Source organism: Sardina pilchardus, chromosome 18 (assembly GCF_963854185.1).
Source record: "Sardina pilchardus chromosome 18, fSarPil1.1, whole genome shotgun sequence".
NCBI lineage: Eukaryota > Metazoa > Chordata > Actinopteri > Clupeiformes > Clupeidae > Sardina > Sardina pilchardus.
Window position 1 is genome coordinate 25,690,250 of NC_085011.1, and position 27,742 is coordinate 25,717,991.

Consider the following 27,742-nt stretch of genomic DNA (forward strand, 5'->3'; position numbering starts at 1 on the left):
AACCTGCCTCTCTGTCTCTACTGCATGCTCATAATTTCGTTCCAAATTATGCTTTAGTTTACAAAGTCACGAGCATGGAGAGAGCCCACAAAGTATACTGTGCGTTCAGACCAAAACCGTCAAAAGCGTCAAAGTCGCTGGTGAAGCTCATAGCCCGACGCTCAACCCAGTTCGGTGCATTCGGCGCCGAAAGCGTCAAAGCCATGACGTGAAACATCTTGAACAAACCACAAGCAGCAATCCTGCGAGTTTGACATTCTGATTAGTTGACGCCGAACCGTGTCATAGCTCATTACCATAAAGTTAACTGAGGCTCAACATTTTTTTGACGCCCGTGAAGCTCATGAAGCCACGCTCACGCCCGGAACGCTTTTGAAGCCGGTAACGCCGACCCTCCATAGAAAATGAATGATTTCCGGCGCTCTTGACGCTTTTGACGGTCTTGGTGTGAACGCACAGTAACGATCTTTCTCGTTTGATCGATTATTGGAATTGTCATTCATAAAAACTATAGATTCTGCGTTAATTGTGTGAGAATTATCCGGGGCTGATGCTTGGCATAAGAACAAGTTAAACCAGGTATTACAAACTTCCCGTAGCCTAGTCCAAGCCTATTATATACGTTGTTCACTACAATGGAATTTTGATGATGACGTTCAACAAGTCTTCAGATATCGTACCCATCATGCACTGCAGTTGTTAAAAAATTACACAAACATGATTAAAAAAAACAATACAAGCCATAACAACATAGCTTATCTTAAAAGAACATGACTAACTATTACATTACAAGACAGCTTTAGGGATTTCACTGGTATTTTTTGAGTCATGACTCCCACCATGATAAAATAGTAGATCTAAAATGCTAGATATATATACAGGCTAGCCACCTGTTTATCATCACAATTAGTGATGTGTGCTATAACACAATCGGTGAAACGAGTAGTTACGCGTCGGGGAGATTGAGTTCGCGTTTTCGATGAAGTGCAAAGGGCCCCTTGAGCCCTCGGGAAGGGCCCGGGCCCAGGGGCAGCTGCCCCGCCTGCCCCGCCTATAGCTCCGCCCCTGACCACACTGCCATTTTGTAAAAAAAACACAGAACAGCACTGTACGTGCTCAAAATGAGTATAATAGCATCATAAGACTGTTAGTTAGACAGATTCAGCCGTACGGATGCCTCTTGTCTCCAAGGGCCCCGTTCACACATACACGGGTATACAGAGACTTTTCCCTTCGTTTGTGCCTTTCGTATACACACAAACAGTGATTTTCTCCTCTGAATACCATTCTGTCTAAAAACTCTCGTATGAATGTGAACTGAGAAAAACGAAGAAAAACAAAGTTTTAGGCAAGCAATGCACCTTCTAGGCAGCAACGTCACAGTATGTGGCAGTAAGCCTACTTGCATCTGCGCAAAAAGTGTGACCAATGTTTACATTTTCATTTGGCTATGGTGATCATCATAGACAGTAAAAGAATCATGGATGTATTCAGAGTAGCAGTCGCAAAAATGTTGCTGCCAACCCTTTTCATTTTTTTGCATTTGCAAATACAGTTTACTGTAAATGAAACAGAGGAAGTGATTTGTTGGTGTTGTTGCTATTTTCGGGATTCTGATTGGCTAACGTGGGCTCAAGCTTCTTGTTACACTAAGTAGGCTACCTACAGTTTGGCATGTTCTTGACGGCACATACACGGCAGTTCATATGTCAGTCAAAGCAGTTAACCCAATACTTTTCTGATAATCTGAAAAACATACATCAAATGTTTTTGTGTTCAAAAGCAAAGCCAGAAGTAATTGTAAAACTTAAAGTTTACTCTTCTCAAGAATACTCAGCATTTACAGTAACTGTACAGTATATGTACTGTAGCCTGCCAGTCAACTAGTCTAACGTTAGCTTTGGGCCTGCAGTTGCATCAATGTCAACTGCATCAGTGCATCAGGTCAGTCAACCAAAGCAATCAAAAGATCTTACCACAAGGGAACCAACACAGCTATTCCTTGCAAATACACGGTAGTTGTGGTAGCAAACGTCTAGACAAGTAGACAATGCGACTCATTCTTCGTCATTCTATAATGGGGCAACTAGCTGTGTGTTTCGCGCAAGGACAACACAAAAATCTAAAGCGCCATTTCTGCAAAAGTCTCAAATGTAGCCTGTGAGAGGCAGGGATTTTGGAACCAATATTGCACATGTATATATAAAGCCTAAAACTTGGTCAGGTGAGTGCACAGTACATCTCATAAAGAATTTGTATGGAATTCTGCCAACTTTTAAAATCAGCTTGGTGTGAGATAACTGACTGATAGCTAAGAATGTGCACACAAAGCCTGTGCCAAAAACGCTTCATTATATTATTACTATTTCAAGCCATGACTGCACACAAACCAAATTGCCAGCTACAGACGGGGAACTCCAGTGGTTCAAACTCAGAGGTGCAGGAGAAGAGCTCCCTCTGGGTCTCCCCCAAATGAAGTCCTGCAGAGCGTTCATCAGGACCTGTTATCAGGCTCACTCTCACCCTCTTCTCCTCTTTCCATGCCTTCTGTCAGAGGCCCCTCTGCCTCTCCTCTCCAAAACTCTATTGGTTGTCAGTACATTACATACAGGAGGCCTATTGCTATTTGAAAACTCAATTTTAATAGTGTTTCAACTGAAAATCTGAAAAAAAGATGTCAATTGCATCAGTTAGCACTGCTGTGGATCAGCCCAACAACTCAATCAGAAGATCTTACCACACAAGGGAACCAACAGAGCTATTCCTTGCAAATACACAGTAGTTGTGGTAGCAAACGTCTAGACAAGTTGACAATGCAATCATTGGCAGTTGTTGGCAATAGATAGATCCTTTCAAAATACCCCAAATCCAATTATCTACGGTATATAATTTTAACTCTGATATGTCCTGTAAAGACGTCACTTCTCTGGACCGATGAGGGAACAGAAAGTGGTCGAAGGAAAATCCGTGAAGCAGCCGCGCCGTTTGAGACATTGAGTGGAAATACTGACATTACAGAGCAGTCTCTTTGGGGCATTGGCAGAATTCTCCAAATACAGTATTGTAACATCAGGTAACTGTAGCTCATGCACCTTGCTAGATGGTGCTGAGCGGCACACTCGAGCAAAATGTCCTCTTTTGTTGGAAGATTTGCATTGAACTGTAGCTGCAGGACACTGGGAAGAGTTTGCTAAATGCTTGTCAGAGCCACATCTGAAACAAGCTCTGTGCTAAAACAGACAGAGAATGAAAATACATTACCAGCTCAGAGGATTGAAGATTACACACCTACGGTGCGGGCGGGTGAGGGAGTTCTGATTACAGAATGGATCCTAGATTGGTGAGTTGACTACCCTATATAGGCTACAAAGTTTGTTATTGGTTCAGACATCACAGTCAAGACATGACAATACATTTGGTTATATTTCTTGGTCCAAGTTAACTTCTGAGGACCTTGGACAAACATGTGACAGGAGTTTCACAATAGGCCCACACTTAGTAGCTAATCAAGAGTCCACATTGATTGAAAGGAATGTCATCAGCCTGGGAATGAAGAGTTTACATTGAAATGAATGTCATCAGCCTGGGAATTAGATCCTTACAGTCCAAAATACATACAAATAAATAGGCCTACGTTTAGACAACTACTTTATCCAGTGTTGAGGTTTCTGTTCTTGAATTGAATAATGTATTAAACATTATTGCATATTTCAGTAGAATGGCAATATTATTATATATTTCATAAAAAATACAGAATAATATTGACACAATGTAAATAATCTTAATTTCTTTTTTTTTCTTTTTTTTTTTGCGGGGGGACATGTATAAAATATGTTTAGCCTATTCACCTGTAATATATCCCCATATAGAGATATAATATAGACAGGGATGAAAAACGCATGTATTGCCCAACTCTGGCATACCTTGACAAAAATCACTATGAGACATTCCCCTCCGACTGACCAAAATGTCTTAATGAATATTTTCAAATCTATTATTGGTTTGTTTCCAGTTTTTGGAGCCTGGGCTGCCTACAGAGATCAGGTTTACTTGGATAGCTAGGAGAAGATGATTACTGAATGTGACAAAAAAAAATGTATGGACTTGAAATCGACTAAAAAATCCCTGAATGCACCTTTAACAAGCAAAACATAAGCAGTGGCATAATACCCTCTCTTTGAATGAGGACACAAACCTCCACAGATCCACCCACTCCAACTTGGTATTTAAAGAGAGCCTCCCATCATGGTAATATCAAACATCACTGAGCTGTAAAAGTTGCTTGTGTTGTTTAATTATGAGGTAAGTATATAATATATCAATTATTTGTTTTGATTATGAAAATGTATATCCATAGTACATTTTGACTGATTCATACATTTTTTGAATTAGTATATTGTTGTGCCATTCAAGACATTGACCACTGCAAATAATCTGTGTGTCATTGCATATTTGTTTTTTTCTGTATTGCTTTTTAAAGTAATCTGTGATCAGTGGCTCTTTTTGTGAGAAAGATCTACAACAATGACACGAAAACTCTTTCTGGTCATTGTGGTAAGTCATTTTAGAATGTCCATATAAACCACCTGTTTTTCATTGTAGAAAATTGAGCACAATGTCTTTCTTTTGGGTTAAACTAAAGCTACAACAGAATGTGCACATCTATTTCAGTTCCATTTCTTTCTGTGTAATTTACAGAGTAACACACTGCGTTGTCTATACTGAATGAGCAAACAGACTTGTGCACTTGTAAACTTTTCTCTGACTCGGACTTTCTCAGCTCTTTCTGGTGATTGGTGAGCTGGTTGGTCAATCATCTGCTACTGATGATGGTGTTACCCTGTCTGAACTATCCACTGCTCCGGCAGGTGAGAGAGAGAGAGTAACATAGGCATACTGTAGAGATACTGTAGAGAGCAAGAACATTGTTTGTTCTTTTACTTACTCCACATCCTCCAGAATTGTTATTCTGTTATTCAGATTTTTTTTTTTTAATTCTATTTTATGCATATTTCAAAATCATTACATTGCTGTCATCCAAATGTTCATTAACGTTATCAAACATGCTGCCTGCTCTCATTTCACATGCAGAGGCACTGAAGGACTTGGCCTATGAGGGACACCTTCGTGTAAAGCGTGGATGCATGGAGAAGAGGTGGTAGAAGAGGTGGCAGAAGAGGAGGCAGAAGAGGAGGGAGAGGACGGGGACACCGTGGGAGAAAGGGAAAACCAGGAGGAGAGGGAGGAGGTTTTGCAGGAGGGGATTCTTCAGGAGGGGGTGCATCTTGCAATGGTTAACAGAGAGAATAGCAGCAAGGACACTGGAGAAGTCCTAATAATATTTGGCATGTCCATATTCAAGGTTGTACACATTTAGTATGACATTAATACTTTTTTGGGGGTAATCTGTGAGGTGATCATCATGCTTCCTAAGCTTGCCTCTCTTAAAAAAAAATGGAAAATAAAAATGTTCAGCATCACAAACATGGGTTGTCATGTTGTATTTTTTTAGGCCTAGTCTTCTTCACTTACCCCATTAGTGACATCAGGAATAACTGCTATATATAGCCCTTTTTTTCCGTGGACATATCGGTCAGGTGACTTTATAGTTTTTTTGTAGTGTACTTTCATTCTAAAATAGGGACATAACTCCACTGACGATTGTCTTTGAATTGTGGTGAAGATTTTCGGGAGGATTCCTCAAGACCATAAAACAAATTTGGGTCGCACATAAATTGACAGGGTCGGTCGGCAACCGGAACCAAAACAATTTTTGTCCTAATTTAGCCCTCCGCTCAAATGGATATCATCGTTCTCCATAGGTTGATTCGTGTGGCGGTGCATCAGTGGATTTCATGATTCGTAACTCGTAGCCTACTGTAATTAATTAAGTATGTTTACATGTGTGTGATCATAATGTAGGCTACAGTAGCTTAATAACGAATATGTGTGCTAGATGTCCGGCGATTGGCGGCGAACATGCAAGCTAGGCGTAATGTGGGCTAATACAGTATCACTCGCTTTCCTTTTTGTGTGTGTGATGATCGCTTTTATTAGAAATGAACAGGAAAATGTCAACGTCAAAACAACGTCAGTAAACAACGTCGCATCAACAGCAGCTATAACGCTGATTCAACGTTGATTCAACGTGTGCGTGCTAGCTGGGTATCAACTTATGCATTGTATATTACCATTTTTGGTAATATACTGTACAATACATATACTACATATAAAGTAGGAATCAGACCAAAGATTCCCGACAATACAAGACGAGACACGACGTTCGAAAACCTTGCAACTGCGACTAAACATGTTGAATGCTCTGCGATGGCTTGCGACGGCTTGCGGCGGCTTGCAACTAGTGCAACATTTAATTCACACCGCTGCAACTCGGTCTCGTTGCGTCGGGAATCTTTGGTATGAATTGGGCTTAAGTCAGAAAGGGGGAAGATTCTGTTGGAGAGAGGTTCCAGCGGGGACTCACATAGGCCTAGAAGCAAAGTCATTTTGACCATGAGCACAATGGGTGTTCTAAAATGAAATTAAACATAAAGAATTGATATGAAAATGACAAATGATAATTTACTCAGCAGTAAATTATCATTTGTCATTTTCATATAAATTCTTTATGTTTTATTTCATTTCATTTTAGCAGTTAAACACGCGCACACGGGATATGTAGTGGTTTCACTACAACAATGGTCTCAGTCTCAACTTTGTAGCCTATAAAGTCAACCCACCAATCTAGGACTCACCCTATAGCCAGGGCTCCCACACCTTAGGTGTGTAGTCATCTTTCTCTGAGCTGGTAAAGTATGTTTCATTCTCTGTCTGTTTTGATCTTAGCCTGAGTATGTTGAAGTAACTTTCACACTTTGCATTTAGATGTACTTCTGTAATGTATTGGATAACAACTTGTACTGTACCTGACAAATACATTGTTATGCTGATCCGCGTAGCCACTATGTACGGCTGTGTCCGGTCCTAGGTAACGTGCTAGCGTAATGGATGGCTAGGGTTTAGCTACCGCCGCCTTAGGAGCTAACCACTGGAAAGGGCAAGCTGTCTTTGAAATTGACCATAGTATTATGAAGCGGTGGGCAGTTTGTCTGCGATGTCTGAATCGAGCACTCACATCCTAGCACAGCCAGAACCCTCTGCATAGCATGTGATTGTCGTTCAGCTCGTTTTGATGAGTATAGCAGTCCGAGTCAGCGGGGCAGCCCCTGAATCCTTTTCAGCACTAGCAACAATGATTGCGTATGGGAACCGCCCGAATTAACCGGCTGTGGAGGAGATTAGGACCCTCAGCATATTCCTAGCCATACGTGGTCGGTAAGAATGACGGTAAGAAGGTGAGCATACACAGTAAATAGTAATGGTCAGGCCCGTACGGCCCACATAAGCCTGATCCCGGATAATACATAATGTTACTTTCGAAGGCACATATGGCTCCCCAGCCTGACCCCTGAGAATAATGTTGCCTTGAACTGAACCTTTTTCATATTTGGCGGAGTCAGCTTTATTAGGATTCAACAGGGGTTATAATCAATTAATGTCTCAAACAGCGCGCGGCTGCTTCACGGATTTACCTTCGACCACTTTCTGTTCCCTCATTGGTCCAGAGAAGTGACGTCTTTGCATGGCTGAGGGAGGTTGGGGCATAGTGTGAGAAAGGCAGAAGTATCTATCAGCCTGGGGAACTATGATAACATTTTGGGGAATTGCGTGTGTCCTGTGTGAACTGGCAAAAATGTCATGGGAACACACAGGGTCATGGATGTCACACTCCCATACCTGCCCCCTGCTGCATTCAGGTTTTGAAGTCATGCCACTTTCAGTGGAACAGAGAAAAAATCAGACCTCTGAGCCAAGAGGTACAGTAGGCTACAAATCCGTGAATGACAGCAGCAGTGTAGTGGAGCTGTTTATGCTAGCAGTCTTAAAGCCTGTACGCTACAGGCTTACCAAAAATGAACTAAACCGTGACACTGAACTGCATATGGCCTAATAGGACATCATGCATTACTTGACTTAATGCAGTGGGGGGGCCACTAGTGGGGAACAGAGATAGGTCATGTGGGGCGTGATGAACTCGAGGATTTTTTTCTTTTTGTCATTCTTTAATAAGGCCTTTCTTTTTTGGACGAGTTTATAGATTCAAAACAAAACTGCAAAACACAAATATATGCCTTAAAACAGACCGACATATCAATTAAAATAGCATCCGATCCAGCAGACCAAGACAGGAAATGCAAAGTGGAAACACTTTTTTTTTAAGTCATTTTGCTAAGTTGATGGGGTCAGCTGGGGCTTGAATATGACAGAAAAGGTTTTGAGAACCACTGACTTAATGGAAGAACAAACCACTCCCTTTCCAAATAAATCTTCAAACTCAATCTTGAAAATCCATTTTACCAATTGTAAAGACAAAAACGATGGACTTCTGATACAGTTATTCATGATTCAAGTTCTTTGAGCCTAAATGATACACAGATAAAGCCTGTGGTCATTCATCTCAGTTATGAGAACAGACAGGAGATGGACCTCTGCGGGGGTCCTATTGCAACACCGCCCTCCTCGGTAAAAGTTGAAAAAGGGTAACACTACCCACTGTAATATGGCAGAAATTAGAATTTTATCGACAGAATGGACATTTTGGCTACAGCAGAATTTTTTTTTTTAATCCTTAAGGAGTTTTTTTTATTATCATTATTCCTTCCCTTGGTCTTACAGTGCCCTCCATGTAGGAACCCATGCTGAAGTTGACTTGCTTTGAGCTCAATGAGAATGAAACCAGCTAAGAGGCTAACTGAAATAAAACCATGCCAATCTCTATGGTGAAGGGTATGTGATGAGGTGGAGCTATTTTAATTCCAAAGGCCAAGGGGACTTTTTCAGGATGCATAGTGTCCTGGATACATGAAATGAATGGCATTTAAACAATTAAAAAATATGAAATCTGCCTGCCTCTATGGGGATTTTAACACATATGGTTAACATAGGGGTTCCAATACTATATAGTCTACTGTATTATTCATTCACAAAGAAAACTGATGTCCTTTAAAGTTGGATATTTCCTCATTTTATTTAAGGCATTAAGATCAATTTCCTAAAGATGATTTTATATTCCTTTTTATTGTCAAGTTTAGCATGTGTTCCAATACGTATGGAGGGCACTGTCTCTTTAATATCTTCTGCTATTACTTTCTTACTGTTTGACTTGTAAAGCACCCTTGGTCAACAACTGTTGTTTTAAGAGGGCTCTATAAATAAACCTGACTTGACATCATATGGAATAGCATAGACCTCAAAACAAAGAGTGAGTAATTGTGACAGAAAACTCCCAACAGTAAGAAAAATTTTCTGAAGTTGACAGCACCTTGACATACAGTATGTGATTTGTTCCTCCCTGCTTGCTGACAGTTTTTAGGAATTACATTGTAGCGACGCATGAACACAATAAAACTACGTCAGACGTATCATCATGTGACTTGAAAAGTACATTTAGCCTACACTTCAATGACAATAATATAGTCATAGCCTTTGTTCTCATGTCTGAGAAGTTACGCAAACCGTGGAATGTGTTCCTGTTCCTCATTGCTATTTCAGGAAAGCCTACACAAAGCCCTGTGCTGTGCAAATAAATGAAGACTTTTATGAAGTTGGTCAGTTTTTCTATAATGACATCTCTCCGAGGACACAGAATTACATTTCCAGTCATGTGGATCATTTTTACTACTGCATGGGCAGTCAAAATGAATGAGGATATGGAGGCATGCTTGGAGGTATAATCATTTATCATTCAGTTTGTATGATATGCCTAATTTCGTGTCATCATAATGTGTAGACTTTAAAAACTCTCTCTTGTTTTCAGGTCATCCCCAGTCTCCAATACTCATGCTTCAAGAGAAACCTGAGCTACATACCAACCACTATCCCTCCCTCCACACAACATTTGGACTTTAGTTTTAATGACCTCACAACATTACAGAGAGACACGTTCCCGAGATTACCATTACTACGACATCTTGATCTAACAAGGTAAAAGGAGTTTTTTTTTTGTTGTTGAGCTTCACCTTCTTACTGTACGTACACACCGCCGGCGACTTGAGCTTACAAGAAGCTCTGGAAGCCCTGCCAAGGATGCTGCAGGAAGCTTTGGACGCTTTGGTCGCTCTGACGTGCATTCTATGTTCGATCATGTGCGTTGGTGGTCGTTTGGCCGCTGAACCGTTTCATAGCTCATAACCATAAAGTTGAGCCACTTTCAACTTTCTCAAGTCACTCAAGACGCCCAAAGCGCGACGCCGACGGATTGGCCGCTGCTGGCAACTGAGAGAAGCCAGCTTCCATTGAAAATGAGTGACTTCCGGAATCTTTGGAAGCTCAAATCGGCGGTGGTGCACGTACAGTTAGACATGATGATCTAATCTGACACTGTAATAGTCTGTTCATCCAGCCTGTAAGGAAAATAAGCACAATGAAGATTATGTGACACTGTCCTGTGTTTGTGTGTCTCTTTTTCGAACAGATGTCACATCCAACACATTGACAATGAGGCCTTTTTTAATGTAAGGAATTTGTCTGTTTTGATTCTCACTGGAAATCCAGTGAAATATTTTGGAAGAAGCAGCATTAATGTTTTGGAAAAAATATACAAGCTTGTTCTAGCAGACATCGGTCTGTTTTTTTTGGATAGATTTAATTTACGTAATTTAACAAACCTAAAGGAATTAAAAATTGGAACAAACAGATTATTTTCTTTGGCCCTTCCAACCTATGCTGAAAATTTCAAGGACTTCACATTATTGGACCTGCATACAAACAATATATCTGTCATCAGAACTGTTCACACTTCTGTTTTGCGTCAGATGAGTAGCAATTTAACTTTAATATTGTCCGGAAACCCAATATCCTTCATAGAAACTGGGGCATTTAATGGCCTTTATCTGCGAGAGATCAATCTACTAAACACAATCTCGTCCACAACTACAAGAGAGGCTCTTGGAGGTCTTAGTGGTTTAAATGTGAAGAAGTTGAAAATGGGGTATTTTACTGAAGCTGGAAGAATCCAAATGAATCCAGATTATTTGGACAGTATTTGTTTCATAAACTTCCAAGAGATAGATTTTCATCACTCCACCTATTTCAAACTGCCCAGTCACATCCTTCTTTGCATGAGTAATTCTTCAAAAATTGTTCTGACAAATGTTGGAATAATTAACAGGGAGCATGTGTATTTTCCAAACCTTGAAGAGATTGTTGTTGTTAAAGGCAAAATGGCCATACTACCAGATGTTCTACTATCTCATCAACACAATTTAAAGAAACTGGTCATCAATTACAATCACCAGACAACAGAATTTAAAAGCTTTGATGATTTGCCTAGTCTAGACTACATTGATCTAAGTCATAATGAGTTGATCATGAATTGCTGTGACATTGAATTTAGTGGCATCCCTAAACTTAGGTATCTAAATCTGAGTGAGAATGCAAGGGTTAAAATTAGGGGCCTTGGACTTTTAAATTATCCATCTCTAGAAATATTGGATCTTCATGGCACAGAAGTAGAGATTGAACATGACGTGGCTGTTATGCAAAACCTTAAGAATTTAAAAACTCTTGACCTTTCCCACTCACAAATTATCTTTAAAAGCATAGTTATCTTTTATGGTTTGAGCAGTCTGAAAGAATTGAAAATGGCTGACAACAGCTTTGCAAAAGGCATTTTCGGCCAATTATTTTCAAGTCTGACAGCTTTGGAGCTCCTGGACATTTCAAATTGTGCCATTGAAGACATACCCCCGACTTCATTTGAGGATCTACATAATTTAAAAAATTTGATTCTTAGTGGGAACAAACTGACCACAATGGACTTTCTGACAGGTCTTAGTTTATCAAAACTAAAGTCATTGCATACAGATAACAATCACATAGCCAGCATCTCTCCAAACGTCCTTCAAAATATCCCTGTGGATATATTGGTATTTGATTTGTCCTTTAATCCCATAGAATGTTCCTGTTCTCAAACTGAATTTATTTCCTGGATTATTAATCATCAGTCAGTTCTAAAAGATCCTCATCTGATATCATGCAAATCCTCATCTTTGAACTCCAGGGTGATTAACTTTGATCCCACACACTGTGTTCACAAAAAGAGAGTGATAATAATTGTATCTTTATTTGCAGTTGTAATTGTATTCCTATTGGCTGCATTGCTGTATAAGTATCAGTTCTATATCCATTACTGCTTCATATTGCTAAGAGGCTACAGAATGTCTAGACAACAAGAATGTTCCTATGATGCCTTTGTGATCTACTCAAGCAAGGATGAAACCTGGGTGTTGAATGAGCTTGTGGAAAACCTTGAGAACAGACCTCCTCCGATTCAGCTTTGCCTGCATGAGCGAGATTTTCAAGCAGGCAAGTCGATCACCTCCAATATAGTGGATGAAGGCATTATGGGCAGCCGGAAAACCATCGTGGTGGTGTCTCAGCACTTCCTAGACAGCTCCTGGTGCCAGTTTGAGTTTGAACTGGCACAATCCTGGCTTGTGTTGAGGCGAAATGCCGGCATCATCATTATCATTCTGGAAGATGTGGAAGGTAACAACACAAGGAGACTGTTTGGACTTCATAAGTATCTAAGAAAAAACACGTACCTCAAGTGGAAGGGGAATGTTGTAAGCAATGTGCGATTCTGGGCTCGTCTCAGAAAAGCCATTCTTAGGAACTGAAATGTTCACTTTGACTTGCAAGTCATGTTAATCTTGCCGAACTATAGAATTTACATATAGTTCAGAGAGATGTTGATAAATGTTGATCTAAGGGTGTGATTGTGTTGATCTCTTTTTCAATTGATACCTTATTAAAGAGACTTCCAGAAACCTGTTAAAACCACCTGCCATGTAGTCTGGCTATCACCATACTAAGCTCAATCTTTTATGATTGAACATTAGTCGAGTCTGCGATTTGTTTATTTTATTTATTTTATCTCTTATTTATTTTTAAGAGACTGATCAATGGTCATATATAGTTCAAATGACTCCGTACACTTGGATAGTCCTTCAACCAATCAAACCAAAGATCCGCACAGAGCCAGTTAACCAATTAAGGTCATTGCCCCGCCCCTCGTTAGCCAAGGCAGGCCAGAGGGAAGACATGGGGCCAGAAGTCAGTCTACCTGAGATGAGATGAACATGCTGAGATGTTCTACGAAGGCCTTTTTCATCTTTTGAATCATTCCATGAAACTTTTTTACAGGTTTGGAATCATGGCAGGATGAATTGCATGATAGCTCAAATCAGGTCAATGCCTGTTGTAACAGACGTTATTTATGAAAATAAAAATAATAATAATAAAAAAAAAGCAGAACTACTTCAGAACAATAATAAACAGTGCTTATCTACTAATGTAATGCTGACTTTAAAATTGCCACAAGATTCATTTTGGTAACTGACCAATGGCAAATACTGTCGTTTAGCAGCAAAAGTCAATCCTTTGCGCCTCGACAACATATCCCACTGGGTGAGTCAGTGCTCACTCACCTCTGCACTGTGAACCTCCTGAGATAGCTCTGCTGAAGGTCCTGTCCATATGTGCAATGCCACACAAATACACATGCAGATAAATCTGGGAATTATTTTAGACAGAATTAACATGGCTGAATAGATGTAAAACAGAGATTGAGTCACCATTTCAAATGGCTCCGGTGTGCAGGGCTACAGTACATTCCCAGTCATGTGCATGATATTTACTGCTGTGTGGGCAGTCAAACTGAAGGAAGATATGAAAACATGCCCAGATGTATGGTAATGTCTCTTTAAATTTGCATTACATGCCTGTATACTTTGAGATTGAACATTAGTCTAGGAGTCAGCACTAGTTCTGCTGCACAAGAGGCATGATTACAGTAATGGACATAGTTCAAATCTCTGTATGCATTTGGATAGTCCTTCATCCAATCAGGCCAATGATCTGGCTGCGCCTGCATGGTGCATTAGCCAGATAAGTTTGTGATACATCCAAAAGAAATTCAAGTTTGAAGTTATATTGTTGAAAATCAGCACCATCAGATGTGTTTCTTACAGTAAAAAAAAAAAAAAAAAAGACAAACAAAGAATGATAAGCAGCAGCCGATGCAGAGAACAATGCTGCTTTGAAAGTAGATTACCAATCAGTCGGAGTCAGAGTGGAAGTAGTATAAACAAGTCAGAGTACTCTTGTTCCTGCATTTGAGAAATCCTGAAGGGCACATATTTTAGTTCCTCATCAGTTCTCACGAAAGCCGGCCCTCTGGCAGTTTAACAATAGCAGAGTCACAACCCTGATACAAAAAGCTTTTATCAGTTATCCCTCTGTTTATTTTTAAATGGCTGCCTTGACAGTACACCGGTGTGCATGTCTCATTCCAATGGAATAAATAGTGCCTAATTCTGTCTCAATGTTTGCATACATTTTTTTTAAAGACTGGCTCTTGTTTTCAGGTAATCTCCAGTCTCCAATACTCATGCTGCAGGAGAAATCTACTATTATGTTTAAGAAGAAGCAGACAGAGACGGAAGCGTTTTTCACCCTCACTCAAGTTATTCATTTTCACATTACACAACTCTTTCAATAACGACCAACACTGAGACTCTAACTTCATAATAGCAGCCCCCTAACTTCTAACTTTTTCCTAGTGTGTCGACAAATGGGTTTTGCTAATTACATTATATTAGGCTACATTTGGCTGACGCTTTTTAACCAAAGTGACTTACAACCAGGTAAAAAAAAACAAAAAAAACAAAAACATTTTAAGCTTTTAAGAGCGATTCTAACAACAATTTTACAACAATAAACAAAAAAACACAATATGTGCATCAATGAGTGCAATTGTCCGTAGGGGGAGTGCAGCTGGGAGTAAGGGCCTACTTGTCCCTGTCAAGGTTGCCATGGTGGACACCTCAAAGGACACAGAGGTGGTGCGTCAAGGATCAGCAAGGGGGAGATGTGGCTAGGAATGACCGCCTCCTTCTTGTCCCTTTGGAGGTTGCCATGGTCGGGGCCACCTCAACAGGCACAGTTACAGTAGGTGGTGGATCAGCAAGACTAGTAGTGCTATGAGAGGAGATGTTCTCTGAAGAGTTGGCTTTTCAGAGGTTTTTTGAAGATGGAGAGGGATATCATAGTAGGAACTGGTAGTACGTTCCACCAACGAGGAACAACAGATAAGAAAAGTTTGGTTTAATTATGTGTACACATAACTACCAGTTCCCTCCACACATTTGGATTTCAGTCTGAATTACCTCACAACATTGCAGAGAGACATATTCCCCAGATTGCAATTGCTACATTTTACAAGGTAGGCTTTCAGTAAATAGAGGTTTATTTGTTTCTTTAACTTCATTTCCGACACAAAATTGTTTTGACTGATCATGTTAAGACATTACAATGTGAACGCCTAATATGTGTTTTCGTGATTAACAATGTTTTAACATGGGTTACTGCTTTTCTTTGGGACAGATGTCACATTGATAGTGATGCCTTGGAACGCATGCACACACAGAGAGAGAGAGAGAGAGAAAGAAAGAGAGAGAGAGAGAGAGACGTACACCAAAGCAAATACACACATACACACATTTACATGCACCTAGCTAAGCAATACACTAATTCAACTTAAAAAGAGCACTGATCGAATACCACAGGCAAGGTGTAATTTCTCAGATATATAACAACCAATCAGTTTTCATGTTTGGCCATGATATAGCCCAAAGATAAACTTTTCTAAAAAAAAAGTGGTCACTGGCAACTAAAAAAAAATAGAGAGAGATGTCATGAACCACACAAGCCGCACGTTTGTCCCCATTGCTATGGTCAGCGGCTAGAGATGAGGTGCATTTGCAACTGCAGCCTTTCACACCATTTTGCAGGGTTAGTGTTTTCAGAAGTGTTTGTGGGAGAATCTGCTGTGCCGAGTGTGGCACGCTACTTCTCTAAAACTGTTCAGACATTTGCATTTGGATACACTGTAAAACCCTGGAAGTTAACTCAAATCATTTGAAGAAACCGAATGCCTTGAACCATTTGAGGTCGGCAACTCATTTCATTTACATGTAAATAAGTCATTGTTAGTTATTAGTACATGTGTATTTTATGTTGGTATAACTTCATTTCAACTCGGGTGAAATATTTGCCATCCACACATTTCAATTAAGTCATCATGACAAGTAAGAATTTCATACACAAGAAAAAAATGTCGGCATAAAGTGTAACATTTGGTCGCTCTGAAAAGAGTAGAAGCTACCCTTTTGATAAAGGTGTTTTTACAGAGTCATTTTTTTCTCAATTGATTCATTATTTCACTCTTTTTGTTGGTATTCAGTTCTGTTCAGTGCACATCATGTCACACATCATCACATATTAATCTTGACTGAAATGTAATCTTAAAATACAATATGTAAACTATATTATATAACTGTCATGTTATTGTGCTATTTACATTGATTCATTCAATAGAGTTCATAGAACGTGCTCAACTTACAAAATATTAATGGCTGGGTGCTTGTGACAAAGAAGAATATATGGTCCACTGGCAATAAAAAGTTATGCATGACGAGTGCTGTACTCTCGTTTGATTTGCTATTTACATTTATGCCATACACCATCAAACAGAGAGGACTCTCCACATCACATTTGGCCTGTGGGTTAAGATTGTACTTCTGGGTGTTGCGCATTGCCTAATAGCTGCGACTGAGCGAATGCCATGCTGAATTTAGATATCATGTTTCACAATTATCATTCTGTAGTTATCTTATTAAATTCATAGAAATCCAAACCTAAAAACCCCTCCTAAAATTAGCTAATCCTGCAGTTCATATCCTGACTATAAGAGGGGTAATACAGTCACTCAGTGTAAACAATACGCTTTAATCCCCCCTTAAAGAGACGATAGACAAAGATTACCCAACTTTGTGACACTTTAAGTAACCAGGTCAAAGTCAGTTGAGAAAGCAATCAAGTTTGCATTAAGCCAAGAGAAAGAGAACTTCAGTTCCCTAATATCCTTTATAGTTTGAATATGGGCTTCTCCTATTTCTGACCATATTCTGAAAATCATCAACACAATAATTTTGGCCATCACCTGTTATGTTACATTCAGAGGTCCAGGGCCTTTCACTACAGAGTCTGCTTTTATTAAGATTCAAGCTTTTATTAAGATTCAGTGTAAACACAACTAGACAAAAACCTAGACACACTATAAATGTATGCACAAGAATTTTGAAGTTTGAACCTTGTAAATATACAGTGCCCTCCAAAAGTGTTAGAACACATGCTTAAAGTTAAATATAAAATCATCTTTTGGAAATTTATCTTAATGCCTTAAATGAAACAATGAGGAACTATTCAACCTTTAAGGACATTATGACACAATGTTTTCCTTAAAATACAGGGGGTCATATATTAAATAAGAATAAAAATCATCTATGGGAATTTAACATGGGCGTTCCAATACTTATGACCCCCTGTATTTTAAGGAAAACATTTATTTATTTATTTACAATACATTATTCATTCACAAAGAAAATGAATGTCCTTAAAGGTTGAATAGTTCCTCATTGTTTCATTTAAGGCATTAAGATACATTTCCATGATTTCCAAAGATACATTTTACATTTCCAAAAGATGATTTTATATTTAACTTTAAGCATGTGTTCTAATACTTTTGGAGCGCACTGTAATTGTTGGCTGCTGATGGTAATTCTGATACCACAGATGAATGAAGACCCAGTCAGACCAATGGTAGGAAATCAAGAACAGAGTTTTATTTACAATGATGTGCATCAATGGAGAGACAGCACTTCACCTAAAAATCCATCAGCTGCTCTAACGAGACAAAGAAATAGGATTTACAAACAGTAACACTGGCCAAGTCAAGGGGCGATCCCGTCTACCCTAATCATAATTGGCACAAATGGTTTTTGATGTTTAACAGACAACAAAAAGGGATATCAATCCCAGCACCTTCCATGTTTACGAACAGTACAGATATCATGCAGGTTCACTACGTAGGAACATGCTTTTAGTGTCAAGTGACCTACTAATGAGAAATGCAGAACATTAAACCGCATATTGGAATATTGGACATAATGCTCTATTCCACTTTCTCTCACTACATAGAAATAAGAGGAGCATTCAGAAATGCAAAAACAGTCAGACTAACTGAAGCCAGTGGCTTTTGATGTAAAACAGACAACAAGAAGGGATATCAATCCCAGCACCTTCCATGTTAACAAACAGTACAGATAAAAAAAAGTGATGCAAATGCAGAACATTAAAACGCATATTGGAATATTGGACATAATGCTCTATTCCACTTTCTCTCACTACATATTCAGACATGTAAAAACAGTCAGACAAACTGAAGCCAGTGGCTTATTCAAATGAATATTGATTAGATGGGTATATCACACCTGTTTAGGTCAAGTAGGTGCATGCACATCCCACCTCATGGGGCCAGGTGCAGGACACATTCATTGTAACAGTGATAAAAGAAAGTATATGTCCGCACACTGGAGACTCCAAAACCAACAAGGTTTATTTAAAACCACATGCAACGTTTCGACCAACCATGTCCAAAACCACCTTGTCGGTTTTGGAGTCTCAAGTGTGAGGACATCTACTTTCTTTTATCACCGTATCACACCTGTAACTGCCCCCTCCCCACTGTCACTGTCCATGTGTCGATAGCTGCCCATCTGTCAGTGGCTGTCATTTTCCAGATACAGCCAGGAGCAGCCATGGCCTACTGGTTAGGGCTTCAAGCTTGTAACGGGAGGGTTGCCAGTTTCTGTCCCCGACCAGTAGGAAAAATGTGGGCGTGATTGAGCACTGCTCTCCCACGTTCACATCCACGGCTGAAGTGTCCTTGAGCAGGGCTTCTAACCCCTCACTGCTCCCCGAACGCTGCTGTTGAACAAGCAGCTCAACGGGTCCGTTAGTGTGTGCTCCACCTCACTGTGTGTTCACTGTGTGCTGTGTGTGTTCACTAATTCATGGATTGGGATAAATGCGGAGACTGAATTTCCCTCACAGGATCAAAAGAGTATTTATACTTATACTTATATACTCAGGAAAGTGTCAAGTCACGAGTCACGTGTCAAGTGAGCTTAGATTGAGCTTAGAAAAGAGCTTGGATTGGAAAAAGCTTCAAAACAATCTAATTGAAACAGGTGGCCTTATACATCTTCTACTGATCGTTTCCCATCTTCATGCCAAGCAACAAAACAGTTTCTGCCTTGCTGAAGGCAAAGGTAGACGCTGCATGCACTGCACTTCCACTGGGTTTTGGTTTGTTTTCCGTGCAATCTGCAGTACACACAGCCTCTGCGACCATCACTGGACCTATTCCCATCTGTGCCGAGGTCAATGCCACAAACTGGCATGCAAGTCTCTCCGGCTTTCTGCACAGGAGCCTTTGGGGGCAGAAAAGTCAGTGACACACCACACAACTCTGCAGTGAGCTCCTCCATGAACTGCTTGTGACTTATGCTTTTCTTATGCATGCTTTGCAAGAGTTCTTTGTGGAGGATATAGGCATTTGTTGCAGCCATGTCCAGGAAGTGAAGAAAAAGCTTCTTGTACCACCTCGCAGTTTTGTGCTGTGATGTGTAGTACTGGATAAGCTGGTCAGACAAATCCACACCACCCATGTACTTGTTGTACTCCATCACGGGTTTGGGGCAGGGAACAGCCTGTTTTGACCAGCTACCCTGTCTGTCTTTCACTCTCCGGTCCACTGTATCCCCAGCATAGGCAGCATGGATGGATGAGCAGACACACACCTCTCGTGTGTCCATCCACTTCACGTAGACAAAAGGACCCTCTCTAATCCAGCGCATTGCTCCTCTGGGTGACCGCTTTGTCAGTGCATTGATGTTACTGTGTGGGAAATCCCTCCGGGAATCTCTGTACGTTCCACAAGCGCCAAACTTGACTGCATGCAAGGCCTTGAAGAGTCTGGTGCTTGTGTAAAAATTATCCATGTAGATATGGTATCCACTCCCGAAATATTTTTTCTTAATCAGGGACATGACAGCGTTATAAGAGAGGCCACGACCATCGGAGAACCTGGTCTTTCCAGTGTATATAGAAAAGTTGATCGTGTACCCATTGCTGGAGTCTGCGAGTACAAACAACTTGAAGCCCCACTTGGTTGGTTTGTCCTTCATGTACTGTCTCATAACATTACTTCTGGAAGCCACCATGCGTTCATCCACAGAAAGGTTCCTGCGGGGATGATAGAATGTCATAGAGACATTCTGAATGGTTTCCATGAGGGGTTTGACACGGAATAGTTTGTCGTACAATGGAGTTCCCTTCTTGGCATCGTTCTCTCTGTCTTCATCTGGGTCACTCATGCTCACATTCCAGAAGATGGTTCGGTATCTGTCCCTTGAAATCATCTCACTTGGAAAAGGGACAGAGAAGATATTGCATTTCCTCCAGTAGTCAGTGATATTTTTCATCTGGATCATGCCCATGTAGAATATCAGTCCGATGAATTTGTAGAATTCTGCAGCTCTAACATCCACCCATCTGTACTTTGCCCCTCTGGCAATGTTCCTGGCAGCATGCTTGTTGGTGTTACGGCAGAGGGTTTCCACAGTGTCCAGCGAAAAGAACAGCTTGAAGAGACTCAGAGGAGTGTGGTTGTCCTCTGCCCTGAGCTGCACACCAGGATCCCTTGAAGGAACAAAGCGCAGTGGTGGTGGAGTGGTATCTTCCTCACATTCTGTCTTCCATGAAAAATACCGTGCTTTCTTCCCAGCTGGCTCAGGTAGGAGGTCCTCCTCCTTCACAATGCTAGCTGGCTCAGGTAAGGTGCCCTCCCCCTTCACATTGCTAGCTGGCTCAGGTAGGGTGCCTTCCTCCTCCACATCACTAGCTAGCTTAGGTAGGATGCCCACCTCCTCCACATTGCCAGCTGGCTTAGGTAGGATGCCCACCTCCTCCACATTGCTAGCTAGCTTAGGTAGGATGTCCTCCTCCTCCTTCAGATTGCTGTAAAGACCATAATAGAAGATACAGTATTTAGAAGTTGCTCTTACATTATCTGTAACCAACATTGCATTCATTAGGCCTATTTGAAGACAGAGACATAATGGCACATCTCTGTATCTTTCTAGCATCACTTGCTACACATTTACACCAAAACAAAGGTAGGTATGCATAATAGTGTGTTCCATAGTATTCTGATGCAGTTTGTAAACATACTTCACATGAGGCCTACTACATGCCTACATTTGACATCTTATGCAGGCTATAATAAAGCTAAAGTTAGCGATTGAGACTGCATGAAACATGTTGACTTTGGTAGCCCACTAGCCTGTAGCCTAAATGCAAAGCTGAGCATAACTCGACGTGATTATAAACCATATTATTAGGCTATGAACAACAAGACACTCCTACTTCCAATGAAATGTAGTTTGTCGACAAAAATGTTTTAAAGAGAAACTATGCAGGATTGGCGATTTCATCTTAAGCTTCGGTTTCGTTTTTCATTTTCGCTCGTTTTATGCTTGCATATTTCTCTGCAGAGCTTCCCTCTGCAGAGCTATACATATATAGGCTATATATAAATATATAAATTGCAAGCGTGGTTCTTCTTGTTCTTTATGCGTCTCAGCCTTCCAGATGTAAACAGGGAACGATCGTCTCCAAGTTGCAAGGTTGCAATAGCGGATAGGGACACTGGGGGCGGGAGGAAATATTACTGATTTCGATAAAACTGGTCAGTCAAGCAAAACAACGATTTCTAAGCGATTTTATGACTATGAAAAAGTTGCATAGGGTCTCTTTAAAGAGAAACTATGCAGGATTGGCGATTTCATCTTAAGTTTCGGTTTCGTTTTTCATTTTTGCTCGTTTTATGCTTGCATAGTTCTCTGCAGAGCTTCCCCAACAGCTTTAGCGTGTATTTAATACATAGGCTATATAAATTGCAAGCGTGGTTCTTCTTGTTCCTTAGCATCTCAGCCTTCCAGATGTAAACAGGGAGCGATCGTCTCCTGAACAAACTGCAATTTGCAATATGACTGTTTTCAATAAAACTGGTCAGTCAAGCAAAACAACGATTTCTGAGTGATTTTATAATTATGACTATGAAAAAGTTGCCGTCTCTTTAAAACTTGATGGAAGTAGGCTACATGGTCCAATCAACGGCATACATTCTGTCTAACAGAGGAAGCAAGACAAGAACAGCTCTAGTAAAGCATAATAGCCTACTTACTACTCGTCATAAATATCTTCGATGGGATCAAGACGAAACTCAAAATGCATGCGTTCATCATCGCTGTCCTCACTGGATATGTCGGTGTCGTCGTCTGATTCAATTGCCAATTCGTGTTGATCCTGAATCGGCAGTGCGGCTTCATCTGGCGATATCATCTGTGCGTGCTTCACGTAGCCTAATAGTATGCCACCTAGAACTGGACGGACGATACGTTTATCTAGAATCTAGATTTCTATTAACTTATGGTTCTCCCTTCCTCTCGACCTTAGGCTTTTGACTTCTATTTGCCAGACACCAGTAGACATTGATTTGCAGCTACTCTTTTGTTTGAGCTTTCGCCATATTGACTTTCTTGATTATAATATACTAGTTCCTCCCCCTCGGTGTGCTTGAGTCGGTGTTACATAGGGCCTACAGCTTTGATGAAAATAATAATAATAAAAAAAGACATTCTTCGCGTAAATTAACTCCACGTGGGTAGGCTATCGAAACACTAACTTGCATCAGATATCCCTTCATATAGGCTGCTTTAAGAAATGTGGGCTAACTTTCTCTATTTACTGTAATACGTTAGGCTACGACCCTTTCAAAAAACAAGTTTTTCTCCTCAAAGCCTCTAACTCCACTGGCATGGATGCGTAAATCTGGTGCACAAAGTAGTGGCCTTTCATTGCACTAACAAAACAGCAGTAGCAGTGGAGTAGCCTATTACAGTTTTTTTCAATCGCTTACAAGCGTTTGTCCATTCATTTGACACATTTTCAAAACTCTAAACACAGACTCTCACCTACAAAACACAATTGGCCAAATGGATAATTTTCCTCTCAAAAGCACATCCCATGTTCTTACACCACATTTTGTTACATATACACTAACTTGTCATTTCTCTGCACACACTAACTTTACCAAAACACTGGAAACCTGACTCAAATTTAAGTTATTTTGTCAAAGAATGAAACTTGTTTTCACTTCACAAGATACATGCAGTCAATCAGAGTACACTAGGTTTCAAAATACTGGCTACTGTTGACATTACAAAAACTGAATAGACTTTTATCTTTCAGTTTTACAGGTATTTGCATGCAAAACATGCAATCCAGCATGTTTACACTATATTTCTTGGTTGGGAACTATATGTCCAGATGTAATGTTCACATTCAAATGCATTCCAGTAAAAAGCTCATCTTTTTTTTTTTTTTACTGTTCTCTAGGCCTACAGGAGGTGCAGTATAAATACTGTTTACAGTAGACTATGATGGAACAGAAAAAGTTTTACAGATTGCAGTGAACAAAATATCCATGATACACGAGAGCATTCTGAACAAAAAACAACAGCAAAAAGCCCAGATAAAAAGGGGGTGAACAAAAAAAAGCACAATATTACTGTGTCTAATCTCTGCACCTGCTCCTCTCAGTGCTCCTGCACCTCTCACTGCATCTCTCACTGGGCCTGCTCTTCTCCCTGGGCCCCTTACTCTTACTCTTCCTTGTCCAGACATTACAGTATTTGTCTTTTTCTGTTTCTGCTTCCAAAAACATCACCTCCTCTTTTTACTGTGTAAGTGTCAATGTAATAGAGACCCCTGCACTGAGTCTAAGACAGACTGAAATCAGCTGTGGTTGGCCCAATTTACCCAACATAAATCATCTGTGTGTCAATTATTCGATTGTTTGTTTGTTATCAGCTGAGATATATTGCTTTTGAATTGATAACATTGCAGAAGCAGAGGTTTTTATACTGTATCTAAGGTTTGGAATATTGTTTTAACTATTGTGGGATGTTGTGTGTTAACATTAGAAAATAATACAAAAACAATCCATTGTTTTGTTGGGAGGTATAGTTTGTCTGTTAAGAAAATGTAAGCATTGTGAAAATATATTCACTGACTGCATACTGTGTGAAAACAACATGAAATGTGTGAATGGTATGGCCACGAAAGACCGATGCTGTGCTAACTGTGTTTAGAGTTTTGAAAATGTGTCAACTGAATGGACAAACGCTTGTTAGCGATTGAAAAAAACTGTAATGTACACTGAGGCAGAGCTTTTACTTCAGTGGTCCACTGCTGTTTTTTTTTAACCCAGCTAGACACGGCCCTTTTCAAGACAGTATAAAGATGGTGTTGTTGGTATGAGCAGCACATGCAGCACAACACAAATCAACAGATTTAATCACCAAGACAAGGTAAGTTTTTTTCTTGGAATGAATTAACTCAAAGTAATACAAATAATGAATGTAGTTTTGTAATAGTAATATAAAAATAATGTAAAATACATGTAAAAGTTTATCAGCTAATTTATGTGACTCATTATGAACTTCTATGTGAATTTAGCAAAGCCCAAACATGAGAAACATCCTCATTTGGACACTACTTGCTCCTCTGCTCATGTAAGTAAAGTCTTCTTTAGCAAATAAATTAAATATGAAAATATAAAAATGTATTCAGTTGGTTTTAAGGTTTCAAGGTTGAAGCTTGTCTGCATTTTAATGGAATGAGAGATGTGTACTATATATGTCTAACTGTTTATGAATAGTATGTTAGAGTTCTTCATCAAACCATCTCTTGAAAAACTTTTTCTCATTTTTTTAATCTCACAGTGCATTTCAGAATGATTGCTGCTGCAATGCACAACAAGACTTCAATGACAAGGCAGATTTCCACCCACCCCAATCTAATGCCGCTGACTGGATGGCATCCATTGAAGACAGAAAGCTGATCTCTCACATCACCATCCCTGGGAGCCATGACACCATGGCTCGTCACTATGGCCCAGCCGTGATATGTCAGGCCTGGAGACTGAAAGACCAGCTCATGGCAGGCATACGCTATCTTGATATCAGGATGAATGGTAATTCTATCATAGTGCATGGACTGTTTGAACAGAAAGCTACTTTTGCTGATGTGATAAAAATTACCCAGGAGTTCCTAAAAGACCACAAGAAAGAAACTGTTCTTCTAAGGGTAAAACCAGAGTGGCCTTCCAAAGGAAGGGTTAAACAGGGAGTTCAAAGAGTGATTCAAGGTTATAACAATATCATTTTTACGTCAAACATACCAACAATGGGCGAAGCTAGAGGCAAAATTGTGCTTGTACAGAAGGACAAGTTTGACCTTGGCATTCCAATTCACGGTACTGATAAGAAGGGGGATTACAAGGTCATTGATATTGGCAAGAAAAAGGATAAAATTATGATTAATTTACAAAACGCTTGGAAAGAATGTGGTAAGGATCGAGTAATCCTGTCTTACTCGAGTGGCACAGGAATTGGCACAATAAAGGGAATGTTATTAACACCTCGTCGTGTAGCCAGGGAAGTTAACCCCTGGCTCCATCGCTATCTGGAGGACCTGAAGAAGAAAATTATTGAACAGCCATCTTGTGTTGGAGTCATTGCTATGGACTTCCCTGGCTTTGACCTTATACAAGCTGTGATTAAGCTAAATCATTGAAACATGCATAAGCATAATTGTGGTCATTTTATGACTTAAATTTCAAGTCTTTGTATGCTGAATAAAAAGTTCTCAGTCAGGAGTGTAAACATACATAGCAAGTTGCATGGAGAATCTAGACAACATTACCATTACCATTACCATTACCATTATTATTTTTAAACAATTATAAACAAGTAATACATGGCAATCTCGCAACTTCACCGAGGTCCTCCGGTTTCGTATAGGGTTAGCACTTTGTGATCTTATAACTCTTTTTTTATTTTCTTATTAATAAACGCAGTCTGCCGTTGACAGTTATTCTATAGGGTTGTGACCACAACTTCACGGGTACATTTGGTTAACAGCAAGAGTAAACAAAACAAGAGGTGCCAAAGCAACACTGCCTCACTGATCCTCGTAATCGTATCGTGATCGTATCGTATCGTAATAGTAATTGTATGCATAATGATGATACAACACACTTTTTAGTCAGTCAGTAATGTGTTTATTAACACAATTCTTCAAATGTGTGCGGTCGTCCTATTTCACCCCCCCCCCCCCCCACGCACACACATGCATCATTCACCCTCTGCAGCTCTTACTCTTACCTCTGATGCACTTTAATGCTTTTTGCACTTATCCTGCCCCCCTCCCTACTACCCCCTTTTCACTGCATTCTCTACATTAGTAATCATGCATGTGACAAATAATACATACTTGTATCCTTGTATAATTTAATTCTTGCCTGGTGTATCACTTCTGGTGGTCATATTGAACATTATATGAAAAATAGGAGATAAAAAATATATAGATATTGAGAATTTCTCCATCTTACAGCCTGCCTAAACACAGATAAGTATAAAGTAACTTCTTAAATATAGTCACCCCCTTGGATACTTCCCCTTTTACTGCTTTTATAAATGGAATCTTGATCTTACTTTTTAATTTGGCCTTTTGTTTGCAAAAACTAAATTTAAATTTAATTAAATTAAAAATGTACAGTTCACAGTTACTTTAGTCTGACAAGTTCTACAGTGGCAAATTCTTTTTGTTCCTGATTGGTTCTCGAGAAACGCTCCATTCTGCTTGATTACTGAAGAGGTTTTTTATCTTTTATTTTTTTTATCAAAGATCTGTTCCGGTTTTATGGTTAAAAAACGGTTCCATTGTACAGGGTAAGACTCCCAGTCATGCACATGATTTTGTGCTACTGTGTGGTGAAACTGAACGATATGAAGGCGTGAAAACATGCTTAGCGCTTTGTGGCCTAGGCTATTTTCAATTTAATTTAATTGTATTATGTTTACTTTTAAACTTTTGTTAATTTCATTGTAGCACATGCTATATCTTGTATTTTTCTGGACATATCTGTGAAAGTATGATGTGATAATACTTGCATATTTATATCTAGGATAAACAATTTGCAACTCATGAATTGTTTTCATGTTTTTGCATTCATGTCTGCCAGTAGAAATATCTTTTCATATTTGCATACCGTAAGTGAGATTTTCTTTTTTTTTTTTTCAAAAAGTTGCTCTGAGACAGTTTTTTTTATATTTCTCACAGAGAAACATAGACAGAAGTATAATGTCACTAGGACGGTGTAGTCACTGTCCTTAAAAAGCACAACCAATTTAGAGGTGTAAAAATCACAATGAACAATTCTACAATCATGGGCCTAAAATGACTTACAAATAAATCCCCTCTCCTGTAAAATGATGAATAAATACAGATGATGTTAATATGCACTTGAGTCTTTTGCCCCAGATATCAATGCACAAAAATTGGTCTTGTTTTTCATTTTAGAGGTGAATGTATGAGACAGAAGGAGAATGAGAGGATGGAAAGAGCTAAAAAGAGGATGTTTATATCTTGTATATGCATATATTGTTTTAAAAAAAAAGATATTACAGTTATATTATATTTATATTGTAGGGTGTGTTTCAGTCTTCCCTCTCTCTCTACCTCTCTCTCTCTCTCTCTCTGTGGATTTGTGTTTGTTTCAAGGTGTGGGTCTGTGTGTTTGGAGGTG

General features: G+C 39.7%; 3 protein-coding genes and 1 long non-coding RNA gene across 5 annotated transcripts; 3 read left to right on the forward strand and 1 right to left on the reverse strand.

Annotated features, from left to right (window-relative positions):
* Positions 1-4,248: 4,248 nt before the first annotated feature.
* LOC134064452 (uncharacterized) lies at positions 4,249-5,471 on the forward strand. Its single transcript, XR_009936301.1, has 4 exons — positions 4,249-4,302; positions 4,481-4,554; positions 4,781-4,868; positions 5,092-5,471. It is a non-coding gene; the product is annotated as an uncharacterized LOC134064452 (long non-coding RNA).
* A 4,142-nt stretch (positions 5,472-9,613) lies between these two features.
* On the forward strand, positions 9,614-12,740 carry LOC134064031 (toll-like receptor 4). The gene is made up of 3 exons (XM_062519806.1): positions 9,614-9,788; positions 9,878-10,044; positions 10,535-12,740. The coding sequence occupies exons 1-3, from the start codon at positions 9,648-9,650 to the stop codon at positions 12,738-12,740; spliced, it is 2,514 nt and encodes an 837-aa protein (XP_062375790.1). The 5' UTR covers positions 9,614-9,647.
* A 5,012-nt stretch (positions 12,741-17,752) lies between these two features.
* Positions 17,753-22,644, reverse strand: LOC134064032 (piggyBac transposable element-derived protein 4-like). The gene is made up of 2 exons (XM_062519807.1): positions 22,274-22,644; positions 17,753-21,045 (listed from the first exon to the last, which is right to left on the reverse strand). Exons 1-2 carry the CDS (start codon positions 22,429-22,431, stop codon positions 19,221-19,223), a joined length of 1,983 nt encoding a protein of 660 aa, XP_062375791.1. The 5' UTR covers positions 22,432-22,644; the 3' UTR covers positions 17,753-19,220.
* On the forward strand, positions 20,664-27,692 carry LOC134064033 (1-phosphatidylinositol phosphodiesterase-like). Of its 2 annotated transcripts, none has more exons than XM_062519808.1 (4): positions 20,664-20,821; positions 24,366-24,461; positions 24,610-24,665; positions 24,876-27,692. In XM_062519808.1, the coding sequence occupies exons 1-4, from the start codon at positions 20,786-20,788 to the stop codon at positions 25,726-25,728; spliced, it is 1,041 nt and encodes a 346-aa protein (XP_062375792.1). In that variant the 5' UTR covers positions 20,664-20,785; the 3' UTR covers positions 25,729-27,692. The 2 variants fall into 2 exon arrangements, with proteins under 2 accessions (XP_062375792.1, XP_062375794.1); XM_062519810.1 differs by having other exon boundaries at positions 20,800-20,860.
* Positions 27,693-27,742: the final 50 nt, after the last annotated feature.